At 35.8% G+C, this 22,899-nt stretch overlaps 1 protein-coding gene across 2 annotated transcripts in view; it reads right to left on the reverse strand.

Moving 5' to 3' along the window:
* The window catches only part of Mcu (mitochondrial calcium uniporter), a 173,148-nt gene that overhangs the window by 62,173 nt on the left and 88,076 nt on the right, over window positions 1–22,899 (reverse strand). Inside the window, exon 1 of one of the 2 annotated variants that reach the window (XM_021259606.1) lies at window positions 20,914–20,994. The exons of the other annotated variant lie outside the window; for it this stretch is intronic. Coding sequence (XP_021115265.1) covers window positions 20,914–20,979 — 66 coding nt within the window. The 5' untranslated portion in view covers window positions 20,980–20,994. Of the gene's footprint in view, window positions 1–20,913; window positions 20,995–22,899 lie in introns of those variants that run through there. 2 annotated transcript variants of the gene reach the window in all.

Here is a 22,899-nt window from a genome sequence, read left to right on the forward strand (position 1 = left end):
AACTCAGGCACTAATAAGAAGGTAGAAATGCCAGTAAGACCAAACTGGCATTCTGCAGGGAAGATATGCTATGAGATGTAACTATGTAGGACTAACGGAACCTATTTTATTGTGTAATGGTGTTGGGTACAAGGGTAAGAAATAACATATCTGAAGAGTCTACCCACCAAGGTTCACTATACTTTGCCTATGATGTAAATACACAAGGTATTTGTTCTGAAATGAGAGGCCTTATGTTTGATCCTATAGCAATTCTAGAACTAGTAACAGAAGCAGGAGGAGGTAAAAAAGCAAAGAATATATTCCTAGCCAGGCATGGTGGTGCATGTCTGTAATAACAGCATTCTGGGAGGCCAAGTCAGGAGATCACAAATTTGAGCCCAGCCATGGCAATTTAGTGAAATCCTGTCTTGAAATAAAAAATACAAGAAAGGGCTGGGAATGTAGCTCAGTGCAAAGGCCCTGCCTTCAATCCTCAATATCAAGGGAAAAAAATCTCCTGAGTCTTCATGCATCACAGTGTTTTAGGGTGTATCAGGGGAAGAGTATAAAGAAACTGCCACCCAATAAGTTGTTATAAATTCACTATTAATGAAAAAGATTGAAAAACATATTAGCAGTAAGTTGGCTGCATAACATTTTTTATTAGTCAATTAAGTTGTCAAATGCAACTATTCAAATAATGACATTACATTTCCACTGTTCATCATGTTTACAGAAATTTACTTTTTGCCTAGCAGCCCAGAAAGTTCTCTGTAATGAAGTTCAGTAACCTCGCCAGACTATGTCTTTATTTTAATCACTCTGCCTTAGATACTTAAAATACACCAACTGGCTGGAAGGGAATAGTTTTCAGTTACCAAAGTGTAGGTAGCCAGGAAATTTCCTTTTGCTCAAATGATTACTAAAGGCTCTATTGTACAACTGACTAAATCTCTTTATTTTTTGCCCATTCCTACATGTTGTCTTTAAAGTGTTCATGGAATTCTCTAAAGAAAAAGAATCTGATGTAACTGAGTGTTGAATCATGGCATACCAAGACCTAAAAGATCCCTCTAGAGTTAAAAAATCTAAATGCTACAGTTATTATACAGGCTCAATGATTAGACCTTTAAGGTAAATTTAACTTTTACAGAAATCAGCGTATTGCCTGAGATTCCCTAAAGGGTTCATCCTCCTCCTGGATATGATCCAGATTTCCCAGTATTTAGCAAGTTATGCTGCACTGTTTGTATTTTAGGGTTTAGGCTTGTGCCTAATTTCACTAATGATGAGCTTCTTTTCTATTGTTCCATCTTCTTGTTTTTATTGAGTATCAAAGGACTGGGAAAGAGTGAAAATTCCTTCACTCTACTACCTTTAACTGACAACTTTCCTCACACATTATATTGAGATGAGCTAATCTTTAAAGGAATAAATTATAAGATTGATAAATTTTAATACCTCAGGGAATGAATGATAAAAAACCAACATCAGCAGTGTGAAAGAATTGCTTAGAGGAAGCCTGTGCCAAGAACGACATTTGTTTGGAGATCTGTTCAAGCAACCATGCCAGATCAGTTATATCACTTGGATTAAAAGTAGCTGCAGAATGCTTATAATATAAATGACTTTCCTGGAGCCTTTATTACTTTACCAGGATTAGGATTACCAGTATCACCTGACCATCACTAAAGTCTTTTGTACTCTTCCATGTGATTTAGCCCTCATTTGTAGAGCTATTATGTGGATAATTGCCTTTACTTTCCCACCCCCTGCCACTCAAGTTCAAATAGTTCCTCCACTTTCAGGAAATATAATTAGGTGGTTTTTAAGGTTTACAATCTGTAGGTCTAGGTATAAAATATACAGTTAGTTACACATTGTGGAGTATAAAGTTGAATTATGTTTCTGTTTTGTTTTTATGGTACTGGATTGAATCCAGGACCTTCATATTGAGCTATATCTCCAGCCCTTCTTAGTTTGTTTGTTTTTTTTTAAAGACAGGGTCTCCCAAATTTGCTAAATTTCTCAGGCTAGAATCAAACATGTGATCCTTCCGTCCCAGGGTCCCAGAGTGCTGGGATTACAAGCATGTGCCATCATACCTGGTCTGAATTATGTTTTTAGGGACTGGGGATTTAGCTCAGTGGTGCTGCACCTGCCTTGCAAGCTCAAGGACCTGAGTTTGATCTCTGAAACCGAGAAAAAAAAAAGTGAATTATGTTTTTAAAATATTCATGTACACAAACGCAAGGACCCGAGTTCAATCCCCGGTACTAAACAAAACAAAATATTCATGTACAGACTAGAAGGACATACCCCAAATTGATCCATAGGTAATTATTTCTATACAGTTTCCAAATTATTTACAGTAAGTATATATTTCATAATCAGAAAAAATGACAAAAATAAGCTATTCATAGTGTAGATGTCAAGAGAAGTGGTATTCAAATGAAAAGATTCTCTTTATGCTTCTTTCTCAAATTTTGCTTGAGTTTTCATCACCTTCTCTCATTAAAGGTTTGGGTTTCTGTAGCCTTCAAAGTTGTTTACAGCTCTGGACCTTACATCACATTGCTGGTTGATTCTTTTGCTCATAAAAAGACACTCCGTCTCTAAATGTTCATTTACAAGTTGGCTGGTTTGGCTGGTCACCTGCCACTCACCAGCAGCCCACAGCTGGCTGTATTGTTTGAATTTGTGTTCTAATGGGATCTACACACCTTCTAAAAGTTCTCATTTCAGCTTCCTATGGGGAATCTATTTGGAGTCCTGCTGTGAGCCATCCACAACATATAAAAAATCCAGAATGTTGGGTGAGGACCCTGGACTCAGAGCTAGACAGTGTTTCAAAGGCTGGCAGCAATGAGCCCTTGCTCTATTTCATGTTTGGCACAACTTAGAAATGCCAGTGATGAATGATCCAGAAATCAGATGTGATGGTTATAGCACATCCTGAACCTCCATGCCACAGAGATGACGGCATGTCAATCGATAGATTATGAATTTACCCAGGGACTGCATGCCTCTCTCCACCAACTTCCCACAGGCCACTAGTATACAGACAACACAAAATTTGAGTGTCCGATAAAACATTACAGCAGTAATGAGACAAGAGTTTAATTCCTTTTTATATTTTTTGCAATAATTTGCTTCAAATTATAGCAATAGAAAGTTATAGTTAGGAAAAAGCCCCTCCTTCCCAAAGCTATTTTAAAATATATCTCAATAATGAACACTGAAGATTACTCATTCGAGATCATCCCTAAAGATGCTCCTTCGCATCATGCATTCACCTCTGAATCAGGCCGGGGATATAGCTCAGTGACAGACCTCTAGCATGCTCAAGGCCCTGGGTTCAGTGCCCACCCCACACCAAAAAAATCTCTAAGCCTCTGTATAGAATTCTGTTCTCTCTGGCCACTGGATCAGAGATACATTTTCTTACTTTTGTCTGCCTCTTGTTCTGCCTACTCTCCCCATGTCATATTAATAATGAATTACATGAAATCTTGAAGGGCTGTTGGTATAGCTTAGTGATTAAAGCACTTGCTGGGCAAGTAAAAGGCCCCAGGTTCAATCTCCAACACCAGGGAGTGTGGGAAGAAAACAAAATTACAAGTAGTATAATTTCCTTGTTTTTAAAATAGGCACTGTGAACATCCACAGTGAATAGTGAAATAATACTGTTTCCTACAATATGTTCCATATAAGAAATTGCTTTCAAGTATATCTAGTATACAAATGACAAGAACACAGGCTGGGCTGAGTGAAATTTATTTTTTTCCTGAAAAGAAAGGAACACATAAGAGAATGTTGTAGATTGTGGATGAAGAAAAAATGCTCACATAAAATTCTCATGTACCAGAGATGGGATGTTGCTTAGTGGGTTCAGTCCTGAGTTACATGAATAAAACAAAAAACTATAGGTAACAAAATAAAATTGAAAAAGGGGATCTTCTGGTAAAATTCCTTTTTTAAAATTTTGTTATTCTGAGAGATTATCATTTGCCCTCACAGATAAGTTGGTTAATAAAAAAGTTATTTTTCAAAAATTTAAAAATTATCAGGCCGGGATTTAGCTCAGTGGCACCACACCTGCCTGGCAAGCGCCAGGTCCTGAGTTTGATCCCAAGTAGAAATAAATAAATTACTTAATTAATTGAAATAAAAATTATCATTACTTGGTCTCTAAATACAGAAATAGGAATCATCAAACAATAAGCTCAAATATAACTTTTAATTAACAGTGGGCCTTTTCTATCAAACTAAACTGAAAAACTCCTTTCCTCCTGCTCTGGAATCTAATGTCCTGATTGAAAGAAAGTAAAGAGGAATTGAGTGACTGTCTAATGAATAAAGAAAATAAACCCCTATTTTAAGAATAACATGAAGGGGCTGGGGATTTAGCTCAGTGGTTCTGCTGCCTGCTTCGCAAGCGGAAGGTCTCGAGTTCGATCCCCGGTACCAAAAAAAAAAAAAAAAAGAATAATGTGCCCCACTGATTCCAAATGGCTGATTATATCCTCCATCTTAAAATTTTTTTCTTTCAATTCTATGACGCTCCAGGAATTCCTGAATTTATTTCATTTATGATTGACTCTTGCTCCTGCAGTTGTCAACAAAATACCGTCAAGGCTTATTTTTTGCCCTTCTCTTTTCATATTTCATTCTGTTTGGAGAGCAAAACCTTTTTAGAACATCAAGCTATTATCTCAATGAAAATGATATATTGAGACCTGTCTATATTGACTTTCAGATCCAAATTTCCAACTACTTATTAGTTATCTCTAATATTCTTTCAGTTCCTTAAGCTAAAATATGCATCCAAACCTGCTTTATTCCTATATTTCCTATTTTTATTAATTATAACTCCAACCCTTTGGTCAGTCTCACTCTGAATCCTCATAGTCATTTAGAATCCTCACTTCCTGCTCTTAGCCAATTCTGTATCTTATCCAGTCTGTTATCACCCTTCTAGCTTCTTCGAACGACACACCCCCTCCCATCAATACTGGAATAGTAGTTAAAAACATAATCTGCCTTTGCTTTCCAGACACCAAGAAGTGAGCAGCTTTCTTCACCACATGCTCCTGACATGATGCACAGGCCCCAAAGCAGTGGAGCCAACTGACCATGGTCTGAAAGCTTAAACTCATGAGTCCAAATAAAGCCCCCTCCCACAGTGGTGGGGACCCAACCTGGGACCTCACATATGTTAAGCAAGTGCTCTATGACTGAGCTATATCCTTATCCCTGACCTTTTTCCTTTTTAAGTTGTTTGTCTCAGGCATTTTGTCACAGTGACAGAAAGCTAACACACACAATAACAGGTATGGAAAGTTTAGTGATTTGGTTTCAGATTCATTGTCACAGCTAAACTTTCAGATTATATTGCTTGCCCCTCTTTTGTTCTCTTCTTTGCACAGAGAAAATGCCATGTAAGGGCACAGTGAGAAGGCACCATCCACAAACCACAGAGACTTTACCTGAAACCAGCAATCCTGGTACATTGATCTTGGGCTTCCAGCTACTAGCAGTGTGAGAAAATAATTGCCTGTTGTTTAAACACCCCATCATCCACCCAAGAATAGATTATATCAAGTTTTTGTGCAGTATCAGAGAAGAGTATCCACTGTTATTGAAAAAACATTTCATGCCACCCAGATATGGGGACTATTATGCAAAAGGAGAAAAAAAGAAAAAACATTTCACACAAGGGATATTCGGTTTGTACCCTGAGTTAAACTAAAAATTAAATAAGAATGGAATATATTACCTCAGGTTAATGATAACATTTTAATGCCTTCCTTGTGCTAAATGCACTTGTTCTGAAATTTTTTTTTAATCCCTAAAGTGATTCTCCTTACATGTATATATGGGGGAGGGCAAGTCCTGAAATCACAAATAGATTTGAATTCCAGTGCCTTCATTTATTAGCTTTGTGATTTCTGAGCAGGTTTCCGTAATTGCTTGAAACCTTCGTTTCTGTACCTATAAATCCAGCTGTTGCTAGATGTCAAATGACTAATGTATGTAAGGTACCAAGCAGAATGCTTGGGATTCAAAAAACAAATAAATAAGCCAAAAACATTGCTTTTGTTACTACTACTGCCTCTTGTCACTTGTCCTTCTGATATATCTGTCCACAGGGGCACCAATTCCCTTCCATAAAGATTGGATGATGCTATCTTCTCTTCAAAACCCCTTTATTGGCTCCTCACATATTGAAGGACAGAGCCAAAACTTATGATTTTGAAGGCTGTCTAGAAATTACACCAATCTCAGCTCTTCTTTAAGGTACTCAAAGGATACTTCTTTCTAAAACTCACCTTAAAAATGTTAGTAGAGTCTGATTTTCTCCATCTAAGTTGTTGTCTACCCCATGAATATGAAGAACTTATCTGGAAATTTAATAAAGTTTTATGGAACTTCATTTTTGAGTCAAAATTGTAAAAATATGTCTTAGGATTCTGCAGGCTTTTGAAGTGAGTGTTTCAGATGACCATGATTGTTCTTGACTCACAAACTAATTTCTACACAAGACTTACCTAGTTTCAGGACATTTACTTGAATCCTTTTTCATTTGACTGACAATAAGCTCTGTATTAGAAGCCAAACACTAAGAACCTGGCAGAGTTTCAAAGATAGCAGGTGGAAGAAAAGGTAAGCCAAATGCCTTATATATACTGATAAAAATAAAAACAAAAACCCTAACATCCACAGTGGTAATAATATGGTATTATAAAAAATCACTATTCCTTAAATTCAGTTATCCTTGTGTAAGTATTCCATAAAGAAATCATTGATCTAGTACAGAGTAAAATAAGCTGTCAATAGATTGTTAGAAAGTTTCCTGTTTCATGTTGCTTATCGACTAGCTTGAGTTTAAATCTTTTTGGTAAAGTGATTAAATGTTGAAGTAAACAGACTGGACAGAGATCAAGTCTCCATCCACATTTTTTTCCTATTTCTTTCTTGTATCCATCCTGCTAACAATCTGCAAATCATGCTAATAAAATGTGTTATTTCACGAACAATATATATTCCTAAGTGAGAAAAGGTGAAAGGTTCTCAGTGTCTACCTTCCACTGACCACCCAGTAAAATATCCAGTGAAAACTTATGTAAAAAAACCATCAGGCCTATTTCTAAATAATGCTTAAATTGTGTGGGGAAGGAAGGAGAGGATAAAGAGAATATCTATATATCTGTTTATCTAGATTAAAAGGAAGAAGAATAAAGCACTAGATTTCACTGTTCCAATGAACGATTCAGAACTGAGTCACTTGGGAGCTAAAATTTGGGCTTTGGTTGTATAGTGATGACTAATCTTATTTAATAAAAAGGACAAATAAAAAAGAACTCACTGAACTTAAGGAAATGTCACTAGTTCTCTTGGCAAAGAATGCATTAAAAGACACCAGTTCTGAAGAGAAGCACCTTAGGGACTTTAAAAAAAAAAAAAGATTTCAGAACAAGTTCATTTAGCACAATGGAAGGCCTTAAAATGTTATCATTAACCTTAGGTAATGTATCCCATTCTTATTTAAATTTTAGTTTAACTCAGGGTACAAACTGAGTAGCCCTTACCTAAAATGCCAGAGAAGATGTTTCAGATTTAGATTTCTTCAGGTTTTAAAATATTTGCATACACATAAAGAAATATCTTGGGGATGAAACCAAGTCTAAACATGAAAATTGTTTATGTTTCACATACAACTTGTACACATGGCCTGGTGAGATATTTTCACACATTTTTATTGCCCCTGTGTTTTGACTGTGACCCATCACACGAAGCAGGCGTGCAGTTTTCTTCAGTCCAAGTACTAACCAGGCCTGATCTTAGCTTCCGAGATCAGACAAGATTGAGCTTATTCAGGGCAGTATGGACACATGCCAGGTGTGGAATTTTCTTTTCTTTTCTTTTCTTTTTTTGGGGGAATTTTCTAATTGTGGTATCATGTCAGCACTCAAAAGTTTTAATTTTGGGAGTGTTCAGGATTTTGGATTTTCAAATTCAGGACGTTCAGCCTGTACTAAATTAATGTAAATTACTCTGAAAGAGTCTTCTTTGTCCCTTTACCCTGCAGATACTCTGCTTTATAAGAGGGTTTGTAAAAGGCCAAAGTCAGGTTTTTAAACTCACTTACACTTCCAAATAATAAATGAAATTGCTTGTATGTGAAAAGCAATAAAATAATTGTTTCTTAATGACTTCAAAAACCACATTAACTACCAAGCAAATGTCACTCTTTAGAGTGGTGTTAACCAGACTTTAAAAAATTACAAACTAGGGCTGGGGATTTAGCTCAGTGGTTCTGCCACCTGCCTCCCAAGTGCAAGGTCGTGAGTTCGATCCCAGGCAAACACACACAAAAAAATCACAACCTAAAGTAGAGAAATGCTGTAAAAACAAAACAAAAAATCTTTACCTCCATATTTATGTTTTACACTGTGCTTGTGACAAGAAGTTATTATGTAGCTAAGTGGCACCATAATAGACTATACAAAGCTTTGTATAATTTCAAAAAAGAGGGAAAAAATGGCAGGAGGATTGAATCATCCCATGGTAGTAATGCATGTATGCAAAGTAATGCTGAACTCAAAAGAATCTAAATAGTGGTAATCAACATATGTTTATATTTCAAATTGGCCATATAATTTCAGCAAAACATTTTCAAATAAAATTAAAACCATTTTAGTTTTACTAATTTTTTTAAATGACTTTATAGCTATGAAAGTGCTCTATGCCTCTATGACTTAATTATGTACCTCACAATTTACTTCTCAATCCAGTGCCTATTTATAGCTCCTTAAACTGGTCGACCTTATTCTGGCCTTATAGCCCTGCAGAGTTTCTTTTCTCTGCCTGGAATATTCCTTCCATACATTTTTCACACGATTAACTTATCATTCAAGTTTTACTAAATAATTCTCTCCTTTTTTTTTTTGGTACCAGGGATCGAACTCGTGTCCTTGCGCTTGCGAGGCAGGCGGCAGAAAATAATTCTCTCCTAAGAAGGATCCTCTCTTTCCGTTCAATCTAAAAGCTAAACAAACACCCTGAACACAAAACTCAGCTTTATTATATTCTTGGCACTTCTCACTATGTGACACTTTCTTTTTTGTTGTTTTTTTTTTTTGGTCTATGTGATACTTTCTTACTGAGTTGTACTGCTTCCACTCCCTTCCTGTCCACACAACTACTAGAATGAAAGCCTTTATAACTGGTTCCACTCTATGTTCCGGCACCAAAGGCAGTAACTGCACATAAAAGACATTCATTCCAATAATCACTGCATACTTGAATGAGTTAATGAATCAAAGGCCTCCAGGTACCTGCCTATATAGCCCTTCATGGTCTTTGTTTAAGTTCTACTTCAAATGAACTAACTGAAAGCATTTATGAGACAATCAGGAAAATTTAAGCCATTAGTGGATATGTGAGGCTATTAAGGTGATAGTATTAATTTTTTTAAGATTTGATGATGGTATTGTGGCTATCCTTTTAAGTCAGAGAAATATATTGAAACATTTATGGAAAAATGATATGATAAATGATTTCCATAAAATAGTCATGTGTGTGTGTACAGGGATAGAGGTGAGGATAAAAAAGTGAAATAAGATTGGCCATGTGTTGATAACTGATGAAGTGAGGTACATGGGATTCATTAAAATATTCCTCCAACCATCACAATGCTTTTCAATTTTCATAATGAAATATTAAGAAGAATATAAAACATAAGTTTAAGGTTATTTATTACCAAAAAAAGAGCCTGGAGGATAGAAATTGAAAAGCCTTCAACACAAGCCATTTTTTCAGACTTTTCAGCTTGCATAAATAAATTAGGAGCAGAGGATATTACTGACAAACAAATTAAACAGATCAGATTTATGAGTTTGGATTTTTTTCCTTTGTGGCAAGTATTGTCAGTTCTTTCCACTTCTGCATTATTAAATGAAAGTTCTACAGCTTCCTTAGGCTCACTGAGTATCACGATAGGCAAGTAGAGGTGGGAGGAAATGAGCCAATGGGATAAAGAAATAAAGAAAAATTACAGGAACATTGCTAATGATTGTGAAGAAAATGGTTTGTAAAAAAACGCACAAGCAGGAAAAAAAACCCCACAACAAACAAGCTACTCTATGAGCTACAATAAAATAAGCCAAGATGGACTACTATGGAAAACTCATCTACTTTTGCTCCTGAAAGTTACTGTTTAAGCCTATCTTCTCTTATAGAAAAACTCACAAAGGAGAGAGGGAAAATGCGTATTATTCTATTCTAAGAGAAATACAGAAACAGTGAGTCCTGAATAATACAAATGAAATATGATCCAATTCTCTTGGTGAATAACCTGAAGACTATACAGGGAATGAAACCACTGTTGGTTAAGCTATCTCGAAAAGCAGCTCAACACAATTACTCAGGAGTCATAAATATTGCAAACTAAGTTTGAATGGTGGTGTTTTTGTAAAAGATTTAACAGATTTATCAGATCACTTTTCATAGACACTTATAAGGGGAAATATACAAACAAATATTATTTTAATGTTCAAATAAAGGAATAAGACAAAAAACAGAAAGTGAAGCTTTAAGGACCATGCAAAAGAATCAATATTCTGTTCACTTTTAATGCAAAGGCTGAACATTTTGAAGATATATGTGTGTATGTGTATATATATATATACATATATATAAATATATATGTATGTATATATATTAAATATATTGGAGCAGGGCAGGCTGTGAAAGCTGGGGCTATCCAACAGCCTTTTTATTCAGTTCCTTATTTAATTACAAATTTCAGGCCTCCCTCAGGTTCTTGCCAGGTTCACTGAAAAACTTAATTAAAAACTTTAGCCAGAGCTGTTGGCTTTGAATAACTACAAACATTCATCTCCTTCTCCTTCTTCTCCTTCTCCATTTAAGAAACTAAAATGGGGTTGATTTATATTTCAATTAAATGCAAAATTATTTTTGAGGCTAAACAGTGAGACTGCCAAATTGTCTTATTTTTTGTCCCTAGTCTATATACTCTTTCTAAAAATGCTGATGTTACTGAACCAATGTAGATAATTACCTCAAAGGAGTCAGGCATAGTGGGCTGGGAATGTAGCTTATGGTAGAATGAGTGCTTAGCAAGTAGGAGGCCTTCTGTTTAATCCCCAATACCTGCCCCAAAAGAGGTCATACACTAAAATGCTGTTTCTAGCCATTTACCTCCCACCTCCCAAAAGGGTACAAGATAAAGCTAGAAGCCATTGAAAATGAAGTAGGCCTTCAAAACACAGTGGACCAATCTCTCAACTGTGGAAATTTCTGTTTTTGAGTTGCACACTTAGTAACACAACTTCTAAGGTCAGAGTATCCTGAAAGGAAATCTCAAAGAAAGGTGGAAAATAGGCTTAATTAAGAATTACCTAGAAGTAACTTCTTAAAACCCCCAGAAAACAGATTGTTTCCTATTTTCTACTTTTAGAATAAATTAGCAAATTATCAAGAAAACAAAGTGGCAATGAATTATAAAAGTCTACCTAAAGAAGTCTGGGTCAGAGTCAGTCCAAGCCTCTCAAGAGGAAATAGGAGGAATGGGAAGAATGTGGAACTCACAGAAGGCCAAAGTTTAACATTAGCTCCAGGACTAAGACCATGACCTCCCTCAGATTCCTCACTTCTCTGAACTCTGGTTTCTCCTGTGACATGAAGACTGGATTATGTGATTTTTTTTTTTTTTCGGTACTGGGGATTGAACTCGGGACCTCGTGCTTGTGAGGCAGGTGGTGGAGCCACTGAGTTAAATCCCCACCCCAGGATTTAGTTCAGTGGCACCGCGCCTGCAAGGTCCTGAGTTCATCCCTGATACCAAAACAAAACAAAACAAAAACAGATTGTTATCTTTAAGGCCCTGGTTACAAAATTCTGACAAGAACTTTTAATCCTATACCTTCTATACTATAATTTCAGATTATTAAAATACATTTATGGGCTGGGGATTTAGCTCAGTGGTTTTGCCGCCTGCTACACAAGCCCAAGGACCCGAGTTCAATCCCCGGTACCAAAAAAAAAAAAATTTATATTCATAATGATGTTCCTGAAGTAGCTGGTAATATAGTCATTCAATAACATATTCACTACAATAAACCTATAAAATGTACAGAACTGATTATATTTTAGAAATACTTTCCACAAAAAGGATTCAATATGTTATAAATTAACATTAATTATCTAGAAATTATTTAATCAATTAGAATCTCTCATCAATTCCATTTCTAAAACATTTTAAATTTCTACCACACACTAATAATTAACTTAATACTTGGTATTATATCGGAGAATTGAACATACTACAAATTTCTAGAGAAAATTGCTTAAGATATTATGAATATGGTTTTTAAGGTCTATCAGCCACTATCCCTCAAATTAACATGTTAAACATTTTTGGTTTCTTCTTTCAATAAAACTATTTAAAAAGTTCAACCTCTAAGATCTGAATACTTTATTGTATGTGAATTCTACCTCAATTTTTCAAAAAACACATACTAGCAAGGTTAACAAAAAAAATCATCAAAACACAATTCAATTAAAAGATTTCTTGGGCCAGGGATTTAGCTCAGTGGTTCCACCACCTGCCTTGAAAGTGCAAGGTCCTGAGTTTGATCCCCAGTACAAAAAAAAAAAAAAAAAAGATTTCTTGCTGGGCATGGTGACAGACGCCTGTAATTCCAGCACTGGGGAGGCTGAGGTAGGAGGATCACTGTGAGTTCAAGGCCAGCTTAGGCTACATAGTGAGTTCAAGGTCAGCCTAAACTACACAAGGAGGCCCTGTCTCTAGGTAAGTACAATTTTCTTTCTTTCTTCTTTCCTTCCTTCCTTCCTTCCTTCCTTCCTGTCCAGTTTATACTAGGGGATGTTTGCCTTTGTTATCAGTGATTCTTAGTCTTTCAAACGAAGAGACCAACTCAGAGGCCATATTTTTAAACAGTTTTCTGAAGATATATGGGTTCATCGCTTCCCAGCCTTTTGGCTAAGATCAAGTGAAGATATATGGGTTCATTAAGCCATTCAGCAAATACATTTTGACTTGACATGAATAAGTCTTTTCCATCTTTTCTTTGCATTATATACTAAACTGGTTATTTTAAAAATCATTTAAAACAGAAACTAAAATTATCTAATCAAATGTTAGATGTTCAATCTCAAAAGTAATGTATTGCACTCATTATTTATAATTGTTATGATATGAATATAAGTAACTTACTAAAAATGCAAATCTTAATAATTACTAACAACAAGATGAGTTTTTTTCCTATTAGATTAGAACAGATTAAAGAGATTTAAAAGTCTCAAATGTGACCTCTTTGCTCAACAATTCTGCTTTCAAAAATGTTCTGTAGTGAAATTGTCAAAAGTATACAAAGATATGAGCGCTTATTGGAGAACGGCTTTCCAAAGGCTGGAACTCAGTTTACCACAGTGTTTGCACCATCAAAAACAGTGCCTGGTATATAGTGAGTACTCACTAAATAGTTATTAAATGAATGAATGTCCACTATAAATAAGTTAATTATATTGAATATTTAGAGACTAGATTATATATCGATATAAGAAGAAAAAGAAAATAGATGGAAACAAAGCTTTTGTAAATAAGGAGGGGAAGAGGGTTGAAGGGAGGGGAGGGAAATGGGAAAAAAAGAAGAGCAAGATGTACATGTACAGGTACAAATTCCCTATGATGAATGTTATCATTATGTATGTATAAAATGTTCCAGTAAATGTCCTGCAAAAAACCCAAAACATAGCTGTTAAAAAGAATGAGGCTTAACTATATATACATCTATGAAAGTTTCTCATGAAGATCGCAGGTGCTAAAATTTTAAAAATTAAATGTCTTTACTTTGATAAATAATAGTGTGATTTTATATTTGTGCTAAAATATACAGTATAATTCTCTATCTGTGCTTAAATTATAGCACATATTATATATAGAGAAAAGTATGAAAAAAATCTATATCAAACTGTTATTGGTACTGAATATCTCACTTTTTACTCTGTGGGACTTTCATATTGTTTGCCTTGCTTACAAATAACACATATTACTCTAAAAATATTTCTAATTTTTTTTTTTTATTAAACACACCTAGAATAAAAGTCCTAGGGCTGGGGATTTAGCTCAGTGGTTCCAGCGCCTGCCTCATAAGCGCAAGGTCCCAAATTTGATCCCCAGTGCCAAAAAAAAAAAAAAAAAAAAGTCCTGGAAGGAGGATACATAAAAAGTGCTGGGATTAGGGTATTTTTTCCCCTGTTAAAGATTAGTTTACTTGGCCAGGGATTTAGCTCACTGGTTCCCCTGCCTGCCTCGGAAGCGTAAGGTCCCGAGCGAGTTTGATCCCTGGTACCAAAAAAGATTAGTTTACTCAATAAATATGCTACTCTAAATAGTTTTCTTTTCCTTTTTATAGATTATAAGTACATCTTCTCCCTTTATGCATTTATATAGTGTCCCAATTTTATATATCATTATTACTTTTGTAATTAGCACCAAATAACATAAAATTGAAAACTTCAATATATTAATGTACATAATAGAACTGTTTTAGACCCGAAGCTCAGAAATTATATGATGTTAAGGTTACACAACTATTAAAGGGATAGCTAAGGCAGCCCCCTCAAGGGTAACTATCTACAACTAAGAATTTGTTGTAAGAAACTGTACAACAATTATAAATATCTATGCACCAAATAGCATGGCTGTTAATATCATAAAGTAGAAACTGCAGATGGTACAAGATGAATCATATCAAAACATATTAATAACAGGAGACCTTTACTTTTTAGACTATCACAGTTTATGCAGACAAAAATAATAAGAGTCTACTTAAAAATCTAATTCATAATTAGGGGTATGTGGTATATTCTGTAACCTGAAAATTTAAAAGCAAGAAACTTATCAAATGCCTTAAGAAAACTGACTGTGCTAAGTCACAAAGAAAACCTCAATACATTCTAAGTAGCAAAAATAAAGAAAATGTTTTCTAGTCCTGTGAATGTGGAAGAAATGATATATAACTTCTAAGGCTAGGTCATAAAAGGTAACAAGTTTCCACCTAGTTCTTTTGGGATGTTTACTCTTGGAATCCAGCTACCATGTAGTTAGAAGATTATATTCCAGCCTAAAAGCCCTGCAGAAGTTTCATTAACAGCCAGCTTCAGCCATATATGGGTAAGGAAGGCCCAGTCATCAACTTACAGATTACAACCCCATAAGATACCTCAAGAAGAAAAGAGGCAAAGGTAGAAAGGAAGGCAAAGCCATTTCGTCCTCAGGAGCTGACAGGCTTCTTAAGGAATGGCACTCAGACTTGAGGCCTCTGCATCTCCCAACAGAGGAGGTTCCCAGAAGCAGGGAGTAAGGATCCCAAGGAGATACTGGTGAAGGCGCTCGGGCAAAGTCTAGTTCTGCTCAGGGCTGGATTCAGCTCACTCACCTCAGAGGCTGGCATACAGAGACATGCACTGTAGAGCTGTGAGTATGAGTGAAAGGCCCAAGGGCTGGGTCTGGAAAAGAATATCTTGCTGCTTTTTTGTGGGGGTCATAGCCCCCATCTCTCTTTCTCTCATTTGCTTGAAGGAATGAGAGTGGTTTAGGGGCTTGTAGCATTTGGGCCTCTGCCTTGGATAATAATGAACAACTTGGCTTTGGCCGGATATAGGTGCTTACTGATACATTTACTTCTTGGAGTCAGAGTATAAGTTTAGAGAATTAGTTTTCACTGAGATCCTATAGTACCAACATTATATAGGCATTTCTGGAAAATTCAGCCCTTATGCCTTCTTAAACTCCTTAAAAAAAAAAAAAGTATCCTAAGCAAAAACCACCTTCCTGGGCCCAATCTATTCAATACTATAAGAAGTAATAACAAAATGATTATTGTTGGTGTAAGATACTAATTTTGGTTTGTTACAAAGCAATAAATAACCAGATCTCACCATATCCCTGTTTTAACAAAATAAACCCAGGAAGGGGTCCAGGCAAGGGGGGGAGATAGGGAGATCGAAGATATACCAGCTACAAGGTCCTAATAGCCTCAATGAATGTGGACATTCTATGCCATAAACATGAACTAAGAGGGCCCGGGGATTTAGCTCAGTGGTTTCGCCACCTGCTGCACAAGCACAAGGACCCGAGTCAATCCCTGGTACCAAAAAAACCCGAAAACAAAACATGAACTAAGATTAACAATATCAACCAGAATGAAAATGGGGAAAGGAGAACTAGAGGAGGAGGGAGAGAAAAGGAAGGGAATTAAAGAGAAATAGGCTGTATTATGTACATGTACCAACACCTTAAGATGACTATAAAATGCATGTACTGCAAACAAGTACAAAGAAAAGAAAAAAAGTAAACCCTCAAAGCCGAGTGTAGTGGCACATCCCTATAATCCCAGCACTCGGGAGGCCGAGGCAGGAGGATTGCTGTGAGTTTGAGGCCATCATAGGCTACATAGTGAGTTCAAGACCAGCCTGAACTACACAGCAAGACCCTGTCTAAAAAAACCATTAAAAAAAACCCCCACAAAAACAAAGTAAGTCCTTAGAGTTGCAACGGCCATACAGTAGTATTAAGTGGACCCTGGCTACTAAGCTTCTACAAAAATGTTTTGGTAGTTCCTCTATCCTCTTCATTTTGTTGCCTGTTCTGTTTTTGAATGGTTTCAACATCTGGCTTCAATCTCTTGGTTTATTTTGGCCAAGTGTGGGTTCAGGGCAGACTCTGCCTGATCATTGTGACAATGCTTATTTCTAGGTAGCAGCATAATCATCATTGCCACTGATATCTACTGGGCACCAGACACGAAAGCAGCATCACCATCACTGCCATCAACATCTACTGGAGACCAGCCGTGTATGCACTATACTTAGACGCATAACTTAATCTACAGAACAAACTCCTGAGGGGGCATCATCATTATTCTTATATTCTTATATTCACAAAAACACTGACTTTACCCAAGGTCAAACAGCTAGGAAGTGGAAGAGCTAGATTCCAACTTGACTTCAAAGGCTCTATTCTATAATTACTACACATATGGCTTCTTCAGATAAAGGGAACTGAGGTAGCAATCTTTCAGTCTTTTAAAAATCTTTATTAGGTTTTTTTTTTGGCATTCAAAAAGAATTTCCCACATAAAAGAAAACATTCAGAAGGGAAAAATTAAAAATAAGTTTATATAATTTCATATTTTTACACAAAAATCTTTATGAAGAAAACTTTACGACCAATATACTTGCACTCAAATAGTAATTAATCAGATTAGTTGCACCTGGTGATTCATGGCATTTTAAAAACCCTATGAAGAAGAACAGTGGGCTGAAAGTTTCCTGATAAAAAATAAAATAAAAATAAACTCTTTTCCTATATCTGAAAAGACAATATAATTAAGAAGAAACTTCAACGATAAATAGTATAATGTTTTCCGCATTATTTGTACAGAGAAAAACGGGATCTAAAGAGACCTTATCCCAGGGCCAGCATAAAAAACTTACACCATTCCCCTGGTTAGGGATATACATAGGGATGGATGCTGTGGAAAGAATAAAAACTCAGAAAGAGGTGAAATAATAAATATTAAGGATTATGGTTTGCAGCCTACATGGCACATTAAATGAAAATGCTATTTTGTCCACTTTGAACAACTTTTTTTAACTATGGAAAGAAATAGCCAGCAGCTGAGATTTATAGACTTACACTTAAGACACTGGTCATTTCATAATTTAAAGGATCTAAAATGACATAAGATCCAGCATTAGTTTGATACCATTGGAGAAAATGCAGGGCAACAAAGACAAAATGTGCCAGTGCTTAACTCTCAATAATGAAGAGTTTACCTCACTTTAAATTTTAACATACTTGGGCCGGGGATTTAGCTCAGTGGTTTCAACGCCTGCTACGCAAGTGCAAGGACCCGAGTTCAATCCCTGGTACCAGAAAAAAAAAAAATTTTAACATACTCTTGCCATCCCTTCCCCCTCACCTACAAGGCTATCAAGAACATGTCATAAGAAACTATTCCTTCTGAAGAGAATCAATCACTCTGATGAGAATCCACTCAGTATATACCAATAGAGCAAAGCTTTCAAGATTTTGAAATGCCTCCAAAATATCTGATGTTTATCTTTGTTAAACCACAATATAATTCTTCATTTCTTATTTCTCTATAATCAAAATGAAAAGCACTATTATGATTTAAAATATACACTGGCTTTGAGATCCTAAGAGAATGTATTTCAGCTGTAGTGTTTTTAGTCACAAAGGTACTTTTGCAATCAAAGCTTTCCTAGCCTAGTGGCATGTAGCATGCCTCACAGCTTTTATTATGTAGCAGCAGCCTTCCCTAGATGCAGGCCTATAAATAAATAAACACTAGGGAATCCCGGGAATACCCAAAATTATTTTATCAGGCAAACAGAGATTCAATTTAAGAAGTGATGTATATTTCAACTCTATACTTGCTGTACCTTCATCTCCATTCATCTGCAAAATGAAAAAATAAAATACATCAGAATTATCTTGCAGAGTTTTCTTAATACCACAGAGAAGTGCCTATGATTCATCTTAGGTCTCATTAAATTAACAATCTTTTCATATTTGATTAGGGTTCTGGGAAGAATATAGCACACACAACTTCCTATGTAGCTTTTCCCCCAACCCTCAACAGGAAAGAGGACAGAAGGCCCTAAAATTACTTAAAAATTATTTCACTTCAGGCCGGGGAATTAGCTCGGTGGTTCCGGTGCCTGCCTTGCAAGTGGAAAGTCCCGAGTTTGATCCCCGGTATCAAAAAAAAAAATTATTTCACTTCTCTCTACCAAAAAGGCCAACATTCACTGGACACAGATCAGAAAATATCTTTCTCCCCATCTCCAGTGCTGAATTTTTCAATATGAAAGACACTAGACCTGGATCACAATGCTGGCATCACAACTTGAATGCTGTAGGGTTAAGAAGAATCCACAAGGTTCAGAATTATGAACTGCAGTTGACAATTTAAGCAGTCTGTAATGTTCATGGCACAAAAATTTCCCATAAAATCTGCTGAATCTATCCGCTGTTCAAATCAGAACCAAAATCAGCAAATATATCAGAAATGCATAACCAGAAATAGCTGATGGGCCATGTCCTAAGAGGAGAAACTGATATCCTTTTAAAGATCTCTGATTATGCTAGGTGGTATTTAAATTTCTTTTCTAGTGCTCCACATTGTATGGTTTGATTTAAGCAGTGTGGTCATCTAAAATAACTTTAAAAGAGAATAACAATTTCTGTGCCATGATTAAAAATGTGCATCTAACTTCAGAAGCTGAGAAGTGTTACAAAGACAAACATATTGATAGACCTTTACTTGGGTACAAATTTGATGGACAACAGAGAAATAACATGTCTTAATGGGGATTAAGGGAAAGTTAGGAATCCTGGAGATAAACTTCACCAATCATATGTTTGAGGAAAGGGGGGTGAGAATAAGAGCTAATATTGTGTGTCAAAGATGTTTAATCCTATTTGATCTGGGTGTAGTATGAAAATGGAGCCTAAAACAAAATCAGAGCTCAAAACAAGATGATTAGACCATACAATGATCGATCCTAACATTATAAATTCTTGTGCCTATGAAGCTAAAACTACATAACTCTAAACATATCACAGAAGCAATAAATATGTTTCAAATGCTATATTATAGCTAATATATAAAGGCAACCACTCAAATTCAAGCTATTTGACTCTAGTAGATATTAACTGTTAGATTTACTATCAATAAGAAAATGTGAATTGTGTACTATTATTTAGAGCTAAAACACTGGACTACCTATAGTATTAAGATTATAGTCTTAAGTATCTTAACTGTTTCCAAAGCCCCCAGCCACTCCAATCCTTTCTTTAGGTCTGGTCAAGTCACCCAAAGAAAAGGAGACAGAAGGACTGAGGATATAGCTCAGTGGCTTGAGTGCTGGCCTAGCATGCAAAAGGCCCTGGCTTCAATCCCCAGCACTGCAAAGATCAAGTTATAACCATGCTGTTTAATTTTTACTCATGTAAAATCCAAACAAAACCTACTCCTTACAAGTCCCAGGGAGTAGACATAGCAATCATCCAAGAAAGTGCAAATAAACGAGTGCCAAGTACAGTCTTGTTTTTTTCATTTGAAGAAAAAGATAAGGCATAAGACATTCATGAAAATAGCAAAATTGGCTCCAAAACATAACACCCCATTGTAGATTGCTTTCAGAGGAAGAGTCAGGCATTCTCATCCATTACTCTCTTTAGTCCTCCCTTAGAAAATGTGAGGTTTATTCCAACAAACCACCTCTTTCATTGCAGTATACTTTAAAGTAGGAGATGTTACAGACTACAAGTAAGAACTCTGTCTAAGATGACTACTCATGATGTACTATTAGGTGACAACACAAACTACAAGATGATTTTTCCTCTGGTCCTCCTGGAGATAGAACCCAGGGCCTTGTGAATGGTAGATAAGCATTCTACCACCAAGCCTTCAAAATGAATTTTTTTTTTTCAGTACTGGGGATGGTTGTCCAGGCTGATCTCAAACTTGGGATTCTCCTGCTTCCACCTCCCAATTACAGCCATATGTCACCGTGCCCAACTCAAAATGATTTTTTAAATATACTATTCTCTACTCATCTCTTACCAATGTGAGTGTAATGTAAAAATTTCCAAATAGAATGTACTAGGTGAAATTCATTTATCACTAGTTTGTTTGTGTAACTTCTTATGCTACTATGCCGGTTTTCTCTACCATCATATTTCAGTGCTGCAATGGAAAGTAGTCATTAAATTGTTTAACCATACATGCAAAGTCATACACTCAAAGTGAACAACTATTTGTTTAGGTAAGGATGGATACCTACTGAATGAATAAGCCAGAACTTTCTCCCCACAACTGGAATACAGAACAGAATCAGTTCTTGTTTCATGACAACTGTTATCACTGTTCTTAAGTACAAGATATCAACTCAATGCCTATTATGTACACAGAAGGACTGGGGTGCTGGAAGAAAATAAAGAATTATAAGACAAGGTCCATAACTGCTAAGAGGTCACAATCTAATTAGCAAGACATTATAAAATCATAAAAATAGACATATACTGGTATATAACAATACTTAAGTGCCAAATGAGAGGTCAATTCAATTAAACTTATATAACCAAGAGAAACTAAATTTTCAATGAGGCAAGATTGTTGTGGGTTGGAGTGGCCAGAAAAGCTTTCTTAGTGGGTAGGACCTCAGTCATACCTGAAAGGATTTTTTGTTGTTGTTGTTTTTTGTACTGGGGATCAAATTTGGGTCCTTGCCCTTGCACAGCAGGTGGCGAAACCACTGAGCTAAATCCCCGGCCTGAAAGGATGTTTTTATAAGTTACAACAAGGACAGCAAGCTTGTCTTTCAAATTGTTTTGTTCAACTTATTATAAAGATAATTTTATAGTGTATTATTAACCTTACATAAAGTGTATACTTTTAAGCTTGAAGCTAAATTAGGTCCTTGAAAAATTCTTCCTTCCTCATAAATATATTTTCCTTGCTTTTGGATATTTGAAGTTCAAGATGTAAAGATCTATAAACAAAGAGTAGGAAAACACAAATTTGGTGATTTTCAAGAGAGTAAATGGTGTGGGAAGCATCTAACTTCAAACTTACATAGCCATCAGTGATGGCATATTTCCATACAGATTTAGTGAGAAAACCGGGGAAACAGTGTTTTATGCTTCAAAATAATTTAATCCCAACAAACTTGTGAATTAGTAACTATAATCTTCACTAAGAAAACTGAGGCTAAGTGAGGGCACAGAGCTAAGAATCAGCACAGCTAAGATTTGGAACCAGATTCTAAATACATTTCTTTCTACTGTGTGACTCATTTTTTGGTAGCAAACATAGTGGCTTCTCACTCTACGCTGATGTGTTCAAATACAAAGCTGGAGAGGACAGACAAATAACAACTAAAAATAAACTAGCCAGAATTCCACAAACAGCTAGATAAAACTACATTGACATCTCTGAACACTAATCTCACATCTAATTAAATGGTCATTTTGGTAAATTAGTCAATTGTGCTTCATAATATTCTTGAACTTGTACTGCACAGGATAATGCCTTATTTAATACAGTCTAGTTTACTTACTGTTCCGTGGATAACTTTCATTTCAAACTGGTAAGAAACAGCTTGTAGGCAAGGATATTGTTATTTTTCTTTAGAATCTCTAAAATGTTTAATACATTCCCATAGAATATATTCAATAAACATGTATTAATTAAGAGTTGCTGAGCAACACTCCTTTGATTTCCAAAAAGATTCTCTTTACTCATTTCTATTATTATACTGACAACTGACACTAAATTAAAATAAGTGACTATACATACATTATAATATTTCACTTACATATTAAACCAAGGTAAAAGTTGCTGCCCTTGTAAGGATCTTACAACAGACATGGGTCAGAAATAAAGTGAGCCTTTGTTTCCATGAAATGAGCCAGCCGGAGAACTTTACATAAATGCTAAAAGTGAATAAAATTGCAATTCTGGAGTATATGCCAATGCACAAAAGAAGCTCATTGCAATCTGTCAGATAAATGCCTCTCAACAAGCATGACTTTCTAGAATACATTTGGAATTTTATATTCTATTTCCTTAATCTGCCACTAACTGGCAATCACAGAGTGTTTTTTGGACATTGGGGCATATTTCTGTTTTGCACATCTTTAAAAACTCTGAAATATGTTTTTAAAATTTTATGTCTAGTCTCTGCACACCACAGGCAGGTTTACTAACCTAAGTGGTAGGGGGTAGAAGGAAAGGAGGTGGGATGATGTATGGAGGCAGAGGAAGAGAA

Source organism: Heterocephalus glaber, unplaced genomic scaffold (assembly GCF_053883595.1).
Source record: "Heterocephalus glaber isolate CG9 unplaced genomic scaffold, H.glaber_assembly_v1.0 deba00001497, whole genome shotgun sequence".
Classification (NCBI taxonomy): Eukaryota; Metazoa; Chordata; class Mammalia; order Rodentia; family Bathyergidae; genus Heterocephalus; species Heterocephalus glaber.